We start from the raw sequence: 12656 nt of genomic DNA on the forward strand, positions 1-12656 counted from the left end.
AGAGCTTGGCTGTGACATTCTCAGAGCCCGTGATTGTTCACTCTCCTTAGATGAGGTGACCTGGTATCAAGTTCCCTTCGGTGTGCTCGCTTTGGAAATATGATGGCATCTAAGCATGAATTGCATTCTATAGAAAAATATGATGGCATCTAACAGATAGCATAAATTGCATTCTATAGAAAAATATGATGGCATCTAACAGATAGCATAAATTGCATTCTATAGTAAAATATGATGGCATCTAAGATGTAGCGTGAATTACATTCTATAGTAAAATATGATGGCATCTAAGATGTAGTGTGAATTACATTCTATAGTAAAATAATGCTAGAGGGAGTGGCATATTTGATTTTGTTATTTGTGACCCTGAGGACTGTAGTTATCAAAGCTGTTTGGAATAATACCAACACCATAACAAACAGAGTATCACACCTAGACAACAACTTGAGGCCAGGACGAGTAACTTCCCAAGAGCACAAGGCAGTGAAATGGTAGAGCCAGAAACAGCAAACGTCCAATTCTGGTCACAGTGCCTTTCCACCATAAACACTGTCTCCAAGCGACTGGTACTTCGGGCCATTCAAGCTTATAGAATAGGGTCCGTGAAGCGAATTGCAGGAAAGTCTAGGGTGTAAGCAGTTTACCAAGGCAGTCAGGTGAGCATGCAACAAAGGTAAAAGGATTTTTTGATTTTTGCTTGTTTACAACTCGTTTCATTCCATAAAGGATTTTACTTCACTTACAATATCAAATGACAGTACAATAGCAATAGAAAATCAAGAGGGAAATAGGATTAAAAGTAGAAAACTAAGATCAAGGAAAGGAGCCCAAACATGCAGCCCATGAAGGCTAAAAGTTTGAGTCAGAGCTTCCAGGCGGCCAAAGCAAAAAGAGTAATACATAATTCTCATTACCCAAAAGATGGGAGCATAGAATTCCTCAAGGGAAGGGAAGCTGAATTCTAAAAGAAATTTCTCAAGAGAGATTTTATATAAGGAATTCTGGTAACAAAATTTATACTGTCAGTAAAATTTTAAGAGTAAATTTATAATAGATTTCAGTGTGTTTTTTCTAATAGCAAACTTGAATCAAAACAAGTCAACCCTAGAGCGTTAAGATTAAACCTCAGTTCATTGAAGCCTATTTGGTATGGATCCAAGATAAGTTGGCTTAGGTTTACAGATTTTAGTGAGCTCACTTGATTCAGGGCTAGAATTCAGAATATCCAGAAGGATGGGTGATATAAAAGCCCCTCAGGAAACTTTTATTAACAGGTATCTCCCCTCTCATACAGACGTTGTTAGGAAAGTTTGAAATTGCAGGTATGACAAGGCCTGGAGGGTTGGTACTGGATGGCACGTCCAGCAGGCTGTGCTAGGGTCTGATACAGTGACAACAGTCCACAAGTCTTAGCGACCCCAACAACAAAGTATACCCACACATAGCCTACCGCGGGCTCATATAACCTCCAGGGACAGCTCGCTAATCCAGACCTGCTAGGGTTCCATCTTCCTACAGCGGCGCCATCTGGAACACATAGCTCCCCCGGTCAATGAGGCAGGGGACGAGAGAGCACGGAATATTTTACCCCAGCTCTTAAACGCTTCTGTCTGGAAGTAACACATCGCTTGTACTCACATTTCATTGGGCATACCTAACTTCTCCTGAGTAGGGAAATGCATATCTGGATGTGGAAGCGAACCAGAGAGTATAGATCATTAAATTCTGCCACAGATTGGGGAGAGAGGCTGTCCTAGCCAAGCGAGTGGAATGAGAAAATCAGGCATACAAAGCAGGGTGGGACCGAGCGGAAGGGCGAGTGGGGCGGCCTCGCGGCTGGCATGGCCTAGGGAGTGTGGGCAGGAGGGAGTGGGTTAGTGCAGGATCTGGAGAGCTTGTAGTGCAGCCCTTTGCTCTGCAGGCCATGGGGACCCTTAGGAGGTGTTCCAGGGAGGTGGAATGGTTCCAGTTTTTAAGGCTCAGCTCCCAGGAAGGGCAGAAGCAGCTATCTCTGCATTTCAGTAATTCTACCCCAGACCTTGAAACAAAAGAACCGTTGGTTTCGTATTGAAACAACTCCCAACTCCCTGTAACATTCTCTGCATTGTTAACTTATGAGGGTACCTCCCCCCTCTTATTGTGATCCAGAATGAAAACCAGGCACACTCTTCCTTTTCCAAACAGTGACTAATGGCCGGGCCGGCCAGGCAGGCCCAGCATATTTTTCACTCCGCTCTGGGCTTCCCACCAAGTGCTCTCACAGTGGCCTGGCCACCGCCATTAGGGATGACTGTGCCTCACTCTTCCTACCTCATCCATCTCCAGAGCGCACCTCTCCAGCCACCTCCTTTTTAAATAGGTTTAATTATTATTTCCCCTACTTCACGGCACGATTAATCTTCCCCACTGCCTCTGGATTTACAGCCGCATAGAACTGGGGGGTTTCTGAATGCAGTCGTGGTCTTTAACCACTGAGGGAAGTAGGAAGTGGGGCCCCGTGTGAAGGCAGGGAATTATCTGTGGGCTCCAGTGGGCTCCAGCCAGGCTTCTTGTCACCGTTGCTGACCCCAGGTTTTCAGGACGAGGGCGGGAAGGGGCTACAGAGGAGCGAACTCTGCCTCCGTTCTGCATCGAGGGAGCCTCCAGGGCCAGGGACTGAGCAATTAGGGGCTCTCTGCTTGGCTGCATTTAATTCCTCCACGTTTGGTTATAAAATGAGTGAGTTCTGGGGATCTAAAGTACAGCAGGGCGGCTGTAGTAAGTGGTACTTACATACATGAATTGTGCTGAGAGTAAATGTTACATATTCCCGCCACAAAAGATGTTGTTTAACTGGATTGTGGCAGTCATTTCACAGTGTGTACGTATATCAAGTCATCATCACATTCTGCACTTCTCATATATACAACTTTACTTGTCCATTATACCTCCGAGAGGTGGGATGGGGGACAGGCAGGTCCAGTTTCTGATGGAGTGTGTTTATGGGAGGGAGAGGTGGCTCTGCGACCTTTTTGCAGCGGGCTCTTCAGACTGGAAACAGAAGGGAGGGGCAGTTGGGATCTGGGACAGAAGTGCCACTGAACTCTCAATGTCACTGAAGACATCCTGAATTGCTGTTGAAGCAAAAGAAGATAACAGGCTCTCGCCTCACTTATCCTTTGGAGGGACAAAGAGGCTGGTGGGTTTGGTAGGAAAGCAGACAGATGTAATTAAGATAAATGATGGCGGAAGAGACAGGTGATGGCCTAAGAGGTAGCACCCACACAAGTGATTGCATCTGCCTCCGCCTACTGCAGCCCTTTGGATTCTCTGGGCTCATATGTGTACTTCTTTGCTCTGGACACAAATCTAGCCAGGCCATCAGTCTGCTCTTACCTGGCTGCCACAAGGCTGGTTTGCTGTGGCAGGATGCTGTTCATAGAGAAGAAATGGGTACAAAATCACGACAACCTCTCACCAGCTTCGTCCCACAAGGGGAGCCGGTGAAAGAGCATGGACTCCTGAGTCAGGGGTCCGAGCCCCTTAGAGCTGGGCGGCCCCAGGTTCTTGAGTCTTCTGGGTCTCCGAGAACACAGTCTTGGCCTCGCAGGACTGTTTTGAAGTGTGAATGAGGTCATCAGATAGAGAGCCGGGCACAAATTCTCAGGAAAAGCTTATCTCCTGGGAAGATTGTTTGAAGTGAAAGGTACAACTAAATATCATGAGTATAAAATCAAAGCAATGGGCAAAGCACTGTGTTGCTTACAGTCTACATACACATGTCCTCCTCCCAGCCTGGAGAAGGCTATGCAGGAGGCTGGTATAGCTGAGGAGGCTGGTGATGCTGTAGAGGCTGGTGATGCTATGGAGGCTGGTGATGCTATAGAGGCTGGTGATGCTATGGAGGCTGGTGTTGCTATGGAGGCTGGTGATGCTATAGAGGCTGGTGATGCTATAGAGGCTGGTGATGCTATAGAGGCTGGTGATGCTATGGAGGCTGGTGTAGCTATGGAGGCTGGTGTAGCTATGGAGGCTGGTGATGCTATAGAGGCTTGTGTAGCTATGGAGGCTGGTGAGCTATGGAGGCTGGTGATGCTATAGAGGCTTGTGTAGCTATGGAGGCTGGTGTAGCTATGGAGGCTGGTGATGCTATAGAGGTTTGTATAGCTATGGAGGCTGGTGTAGCTACAGAGGCTGGTGACCAGCTGATTTCTTTCTCTCCTGAGGTCCCAAACACAGAAAAAATGAACTTAAACATCCAGATCAGGACTCAGCCATGAGGAAGAACTTCCTGATCCGAAATGGGCTACAGAAGAATGCACAGTACATCTCCCTGCATGTCTTTATTATTTCATTTAACTTTTTATTATGGAAGTTTACAGAGGGGGAGAGAGAGAGAACAGTGTAATGAACCCCCACACCCTGTTATCAACAGTTTGCTAATCTTGTTTCATCTCTTTTCATAAGCACACACACACACGCTTATTTCCCAACCCCTGCTACAGGGGTTCAAAGTCAATCATAGGCACCATGTCATTTCATTTGTAAATACTTCCACATGTATTCCTAACAGATGAGAACTTTTAAAAACACAGCTACTGTCCAATGTAACACCTAGTGAGACTAATTAGTAACAGTTCTTCTGCTTATTTTGAAAACAGCGAGGCTGGTACCCCTGAGGGCATGTAGGTCAAGAGTTCCTTCCTCAGCTCTGCCACCAACTCACTTCCTCTCCGGGCCCAGGTCCCGTCACTTACAAAGTGAGCCTGCGAGAGGGCCTCTGTGAGTCCCAAATCTTGCATCTCCCCTGAGGATAGCTGGTGCTGTGGCTGGGATGGAGGCAGTGGGGAAGAACAGATGGAGCTTTTCCTCCTCGTTTGGGCGGGGCACTAGTAGCCATCAAAACAGCAGCATTTTCCATGCATGAGAAGAGCACCTCCACTGTTGGTGGAGGCACCCAGAGGCCCTGCTTTTACAGAGTTCACAAGAGAAAAGGCAGCCAGAACTCACTGCTAAACGTTAAATGTTCCAGTTTCAGTGCAAATTCCTCTGCTTGGCTTGTCCTGTGCACACCTCTGTTAGTTGTGCTGGTGACAGTTAATGGTAAAAGCAGGACACACCGAGCACTTGCTATGTCTCGGGCACTTGCACCAGCCTCTAGTAAGCATGGTGCCCTTGGGCTCCATCCGCAGTGAATGAATGGCTCTTTGAAGTGGGTGCTGCTCTTCTCGTGGCAGCGACCTCTCCTGACGCATAGGCAGAGCGGCCTTCTGTGCCCATGTGTGAACCCATAACCACATGCCTTTTCTCCACACACCCCGCCAGAGCGCTGCTTTGTGGCTGGTCTTCTGCCCCACTAATCTTCATTTAATTCCCCTCCCTGCGGCATGTTGTCACCTAGCACACCCCCGCCGACAGGCCCTCTGTAAGTCTTCATCTGAGTGACGGCCCTGGGAAATCACGCTGGGGTCTCCAAAGGGAAGGAGGATCTGCAGATTATCTCCTCAGCATGCGCAGTCACTCTGCTGGCAGCGCAGGGCCCTTTCATGTTGCCTCAACAAAGAGAAGGGCTGCCCGGAGTGTGCAATGTGCCGTTCAGAATTCTCCGGGCTGGCAGCGGCCAGGGCGGTGAAGACACGGGGCAGGTGAAGAAGTTCCTACTCAGCCAGTCCACCTCCTCTTACCTTTGCCGTGTCCGGAGCCGTTGTTTAGAAAGTCTTCCTGGGTCCTTTACAGGTCCGTGGAAGTGCCGGGGGGGAGGAGGAGGAGGAGGGAAGCGGGGCAGGGGAGTGCACAGCAGGCCGGCTGGGGTCAGGTCATTTTGCAGTAACCAGCAGGCAGTTCCTTTCACAAACCATGGAGCCCTGGGTAGCTATTATCGTCCCAACTGCTCCCTATTAACTAGGCCTGGCTCTTCAGGCCAGAAGAGCAAGAGACAGAGAATTTCTTTTCCCTTCTCTCACTCTCTAAATACTGCTCATACCACGTTTAAATAGTTCACACAGATTAGTGGTGGAGACTATGATGTTTCTCATACCACTTCTTTGAGATGATTATAACCCTACCTTATTAATAAGAAGGCAAAAACAAAAACAAACAAAAAAAACAATGGGCAAAGGACCTGAATAGGCACTTCTCAAAGAGAACATACAGGTCACCCATAGACGTGAAAAAAATGTTCAACATTACTAATCATCAGAAAGATGCAAATTAGAGCCACGGTGATATATCACCTTACACCTGTCAGAATGGCTACCATCAGTAAGTCAAAAACAACAAGTATTGGCAAGGATGTGGAGAAAAGGGAACCCTAGCGCACTGTCGGTGGGAATGCAGACTGGTGCGGCCACTGTGGAAACCAGTATGGAGGGTCCTCAAAAAAATTAAAGATGAAACTCCCTTTTGACCCAGCAATTCCACTTCTGGGAATGTATTCATATCCTAAGAATCCTGAAACACCAACACAAAAAAAACAGTATGCACTCCTCTGTTCGTAGCTGCACTATTTACAATAGCCAAGATCAAGATGTGGAAACAGCCTACGTGCCCATCTCAGATCAGTAGATGAAAAAGCTGTGATACATTTACACAGTGGAGTCCTACACAGAAGTAAGAAAGAAGGAACTCTTACCTTTTGCAAGAGCATGGATGGACCTGGGGAGCATTATGCCAAGTGAAATAAGCCAGTTAGTGAAAGACAAATACCGTATGATCTCACTTGTATGTGGAATCTAATGAACAAAATAAACTAACGAACAAAATAGAAACAGAAGCATAGATACGTGGAACAGACTGACAGCTGTCGGAGGGGAGGGGGGTGGCTGGATGAAAGAAGGGGAAGGGATTAGCCAAAGAACACGTATGTATGCATGACCCATAGACACAATGATACGGGATTGCCTGGGAGGGAGTGCAGGGCAAAGGGAGAAAAAGTGGGGTCCACTGTAATAGCACGAACAATAAAAGACAATAAAAAGGGCCAAAAAAAACACCAAAAAGTTTTCCATTTAAAAAAGAAAGAACGGCTCAGAGACATAAAGTGACTGTCTCTCAGCTGAATGAGGTGAGAGCTAGGCTTGTCAAACAGAACTTCTTACAGTTCCGTCCTTTTCCATTATAGTGTGCCTTCTAGGTGCCTAGCCAGCTTACTGCATGATGGGGTACACGTAGAGAGGGTGGGGGTCTAGCAAGGAGACCTGTGTCTTTGGTGGCAGGGAGCAGGCAAAAAACCATGGCCTCCTCTGATTGCCTCCTCTGGAGGTCCCAACATCATCTTAGCTCCAATCCGTGATTATATTGCCTTAAAAATCATTGCAGTGCAATCCAAAAGCTGCAAGGGGAAGAAAGCAATGCAAGGACATCGCCGGGGGAGAAAGTGCTCAGGGGAGAGGCGGCCCTGCTGCTGCGGGCCGCCCCCCGTTCTGGCCCTGTCTGTAAGGGGGGACTCGTGGCTGGGTCGGTATTCTGACCTTCATTTCGGAAATGCAGAAACAGGAGAGAGGGAGTGGAGTGACTCATTTTCTCTAAGGATACCTGGAAATTCAAAATCTAAAAGTTTCTCTTGAGATAAAATCAGTTTAAGGGGACAGGCCACATGCAGGTCTTTAGAACTGAAATGTGTCCGTCACTAATGATTTTTCACCACCAGAAGGGGTTCCAGATAATGCTAAGGTAGTGCCTCTTGGGCTGCTTAGAGATCCTAACCTTGAGACAGCTTCTGAACTCTTTCCAGCTAGGATGCTGGTGACGTCTCCAGCCCAGGGGAGTGGCTGGACCCTGCCCCCAGGAAGAACACTCCTCCTATTGGGTCAGAGTTCCCAAAATGCTCTCAGTAAGTTTTAAACTGAGGGTTATACATTCACCATAGAAAAAAAACCACACAAAATGGATAATTAAAAAGAAAAAACTCCGCCATTCCACCACCCAAAGATCATTACTGTTAACACTGACATAAATTTTATGCTGTATGTATATGTAGTGTAAATGTAAGCATATAAGTACATACACCCATTCTATTAACATTTTTATTAAAATGTACTGTTTTGTGACCATATATCCTATTAATATATTGGAATTTTTTCCCATGTCAATACGTAAACTTCCACTTTATCATTTTTAATGGTGCCATGTTATTGCATTATTTAGAGTACTATGGCTTCTTAGTTGTTTTTAAATTACAGAATATTTTACTCATATAAGCAAATATACAGAAGAATTGCCACAGTTTATTTAATCTCTACCACCTCCAGAATTCCTTTTCCTAAAAGCACCTAGTAATTTCAGTAACTAATATTGGAATTTCACTTTATAGTTTACAGTGCACTTCCACATACAGTATTTCATTTGATCCTTACTACCACCCTCTAAGGTCAGTAATTATTTTTCTCATTCTATAGGTGAACCTTACAAAGCCCAAAGAGACTAGATTATTTATCCAGAACCCTAAGTCCAGTTAATGTCAAACTGCTGGCTGGTCCCAAAGACAGGCCCAACTCCTGGGGCCAGGCAGACCTCCATAGCAGGCAGGGAGGAAGTGGGAGCAGAGGAGAAACTCCGCCAAGCTTCTCCCCGCCTCCGCACCTCAGCACTTACGATGCGTGCTGACGTACTTGTTTCTCGCTCTGTCTTCACTATGACCCTGTGTGCTTTTTGAGAGCAGACTCCTGTCTTCATTTCTCTCTCTCCCCCTGCTACCCCCCACAGCATTAGCATACAACACTCAGTGTTTCCTGGGCCAGTGTGGGAGTGAATGAGTGAATGAACAAATGAACAAAGAAACAAATCAACCAAAGGGGCACAGAGAGAAGGAAATCGCGTTGGCTGGATTTTGACAGCTTTCTTTCTCAGTGCTTCTATTTTCAGTTCAGATATTTTAATAAGAACCCATGTTGGTGTCTTTGAGTTTTTGTATTTTCTGCAGGTTTTGGCCATCACTGCAAAGCTCACACACTGATGCGTGAAAAAGCACGGTCAAAACCAAGGGCGAGGAGAAACCAGTTTGCAAGCCCCAGCCATAACTGGGATGAACCACATTCACCTTAGAGGCATCTCTGAAGTTACCTTTACAATATCCCTCATTTGGAACTACTTGATATTTATGATACACCTCACTTGAATTGCTTGTGAGAACAATAACTCAGCTTAGTAGATTGTAGCATAGTTTATGAGGGTTGTTTGAGGTGCTATTATTGTTGACAGTAAAAGCTGCAAAGAAATTTCGGAACAAAAATCATTTAAATCCCATCACCTAACAAGGCCACTATTTTTAATTTTGCATAATCCCCCTCAAGGGCTTGTCCGCGTGCACATTTTTTCCCCTAGTTGTCGTCACGAGCACACCGCATTGTTTTCTGCCTTTTCCACTTAACATTATTGTAAGAACCCTCTCCCTCCATTTTTCTGCACTGACTTCATAATTATCTTTTTAATGACCGCATGATCCTCTACTGAACTGATACACGTCCCCCGGTGTTTGCCATGTGAGGTGTTTCTGATTTTCCACTGGCCCGTAGGGCCGCAGTAAACACTGCTGTGCACATAGCCCTTGGGCTGGTCGGAGGGTTTCCCTAGAACCCCACGCTCCCGGGAGCGGCAGCCGGGGTCTCACGGCGCTGCTGCTGCGCCGCCGAGGTTCCTGCCGCGCCGCCTGTCCCCGGGCTGCTTCAGCCGTGTCCAGCGGCTGGTGTGCTCGCCGGTTTCAGGGCAACCTCATCAGTGCAGAATGTTCTTTAAATCATTTGTTCGCTAATTTAGTAAAAGTAAAATGGTGCTTCAGGGCTGCTTTATTTTGCATTTCTTTGATTATTAAAACAAATTAGCATTTTCCCCTCTGGTTACTCTTTGGATTTCCTTGGTTGTGAGTCATCTGCTCGCAAGGTTCCTTGCCTATTTCAGTAAATTTAAATCTCGATTTTTAAAGAAGTAAGACCAAGTAAAATCTTTATACAAATAGCTATCGAATTTTTAATATATGTTTTATATATGTTCCGGTATTGTGTTTGCCTTTTACTTTTTTATATATAGATTTGTAGTAGAAAATGTCTTATTTTTGAAATGGAATCTGTCAGTTTTTGTTGTCGTTGTTGTTGCTTCAAAGCACAGAAAGCCAACTCCCCTCTGGAGAGCTAATAAATATTTAATTCTACCTTCTGTTATTTTAAAGTCTTTAATTCATCTGGATTATATGTGAGTGTAAATCGAGTTGCAAATTACATTTTTTTCCAAGTTGCTAATCAGGTATTCCAACCTTTTTCTGTCCCTTTCGTTCTCTTTCTCAGGAATTATACACCAGATGAAAGGTGATTATGACACTGCACTGAAACTCCACAAGACCCACCTGTGCATCGCCCAGGAGCTGAGTGACTACGCTGCCCAGGGCCGCGCCTACGGGAACATGGGCAATGCCTATAATGCTCTGGGCATGTACGACCAGGCGGTCAAGTACCACCGGCAAGAGCTGCAGATCTCCATGGAGGTAAACGACCGCGCCTCCCAGGCATCCACGCACGGGAACCTTGCTGTGGCCTACCAAGCCCTGGGTGCCCACGACCGGGCCCTGCAGCACTACCAGAACCACCTGAACATTGCCCGGGAGCTGCGAGACATCCAGAGTGAGGCCCGGGCCCTCAGCAACCTGGGCAACTTCCACTGCTCTCGGGGGGAGTATGTCCAAGCTGCCCCCTATTATGAACAGTACCTCCGGCTTTCTCCAGACTTGCAAGACATGGAAGGAGAAGGGAAGGTCTGCCACAACCTCGGCTACGCCCATTACTGCCTTGGAAATTACCAGGAGGCGGTGAAGTACTACGAGCAGGATCTAGCACTGGCCAAAGACCTTCACGACAAATTGAGCCAAGCGAAAGCTTACTGCAACTTGGGCCTAGCATTCAAGGCTCTGCTGAACTTCAGCAAAGCTGAAGAGTGTCAAAAATACCTGCTGTCCCTAGCTCAGTCCCTGAATAATTCCCAGGCTAAATTTCGAGCCCTAGGGAACCTGGGCGATATATTCATCTGTAAAAAAGATATAAATGGTGCAATAAAATTCTACGAGCAGCAGCTGGGCTTAGCTCACCACGTAAAGGACAGAAGACTGGAGGCCAGTGCGTATGCAGCGCTAGGCACTGCCTACCGAATGGTCCAGAAGTACGACAAGGCCTTGGGTTATCACACGCAGGAACTGGAGGTGTATCAAGAGCTGAGCGACTTGCCGGGAGAGTGCAGAGCTCATGGGCACCTGGCTGCTGTCTACATGGCCCTTGGGAAGTACACGATGGCATTCAAATGTTATGAAGAGCAGTTGGAGCTAGGGCAGAAGCTGAAGGATCCAAGCCTCGAAGCCCAGGTCTATGGCAACATGGGCATCACGAAGATGAACATGAATGTGATGGAAGAAGCCATCGGCTACTTTGAGCAGCAGCTGGCCATGCTGCAGCAGCTGAGCGGAAACGAGTCTGTGCTCGACAGGGGCCGGGCCTACGGCAACTTGGGGGATTGCTACGAGGCCCTGGGTGACTATGAGGAAGCTATCAAGTACTATGAACAATATTTATCTGTGGCTCAGAGTCTGAATCGCATGCAAGACCAAGCCAAGGCTTACCGGGGCCTAGGAAACGGACACAGGTAAACATGACAGGGGACATGTGTGGCTGACAAACCTGCACAAAGAGCAGTTGTGACAGTGATGGCAACTTAAGGTCAGAGTGTGGTTTATTGGCTACAGAACATTTTCATACATATCTCATTTGGTTCTCCCAATGATTCTGTGATTTGGCAGGGGATAGTGTTACCCTTGTGTTAGGGAGGAGGAAACAGGCCCAGAGAGGTTAGGTTAATGTCCAATATCACACAGCTTAAAAGGGACAGCCGAGAGTCAGACCCAGGGCTCTCCGACCCCACTGCACTGCCTTTGTGACTACATCGTAATGAGCAGGAGAAAAGAGATGACAAGAATGGGAAAGATGAATGAACCGGCTTAACCGATCTTTTCTGAAGGCCTCCCACCTTATGTGGATATATTTTTTCACACATCTGTACCCACCAATTATTCGGTCCTGGTTTTGTTGCTTTTAAGGAAAGCCGCCTGATAAAGTGTCAGGAGTGAAGAGACATATGCGAGTACTGTCACTGTACTAGGCACCTTGTGTGGACACTTGCTTAATATTTATAGCAACCCTATACTACTACATTTATTATCATCTGCTATGGGATGTGGGATTTATTATCATTTAGAGACAGAGGCTCAGGAGAAGGAATTCACATGTCCCCACGCAACTGGTTTGGTCTGCGGCCAGAATCTGTGTTCTTCCCACTCCTAGCATGTCATCTCTCCGCAGCACAAAAAGACACTGTTGGCCAAGGTGATGCTTTTCCTTCTGAATGTGGGGAACCCAAGAAGGCATCTGTGTCTGCAAAATATATGGCCTCTCCAGATAGGCAGGGGATTAGGGCTCCTGGAGTGGAGGAAGGGCAAGGGTCAAACTAAATCATCACCCTCAGAGCGCTCCGAGGGGCTCAGGGGGAAAGATTCATGGCCGCGGTAAAGTGATTTCAAAAACATAGTCTAAGCGGCAGTGGAAATTGGGAGGCCCGAAGAACCAAACAGTTCACTTGCTATCATTGTGCCTATTAATATATTTTATGTTTCCTCTGGGGTGTATATCCCATTGAATCTCAGGCTC

The 12656-nt window shown here is 46.7% G+C and overlaps 1 protein-coding gene across 1 annotated transcript in view; it reads left to right on the forward strand.

The window, feature by feature from the left end:
* TTC28 (tetratricopeptide repeat domain 28) overlaps positions 1-12656 on the forward strand; it is a 560959-nt gene that overhangs the window by 451403 nt on the left and 96900 nt on the right. Inside the window, exon 7 of the mRNA XM_045826718.1 lies at positions 10257-11598. Within this exon, the coding sequence (XP_045682674.1) occupies positions 10257-11598 (1342 nt within the window). The remainder of the gene's footprint in view (positions 1-10256; positions 11599-12656) is intronic.

Source organism: Phyllostomus hastatus, unplaced genomic scaffold (genome assembly GCF_019186645.2).
Source record: "Phyllostomus hastatus isolate PE091 unplaced genomic scaffold, TTU_PhHast_1.1 phas_scaffold_760, whole genome shotgun sequence".
NCBI classification, from domain to species: Eukaryota; Metazoa; Chordata; class Mammalia; order Chiroptera; family Phyllostomidae; genus Phyllostomus; species Phyllostomus hastatus.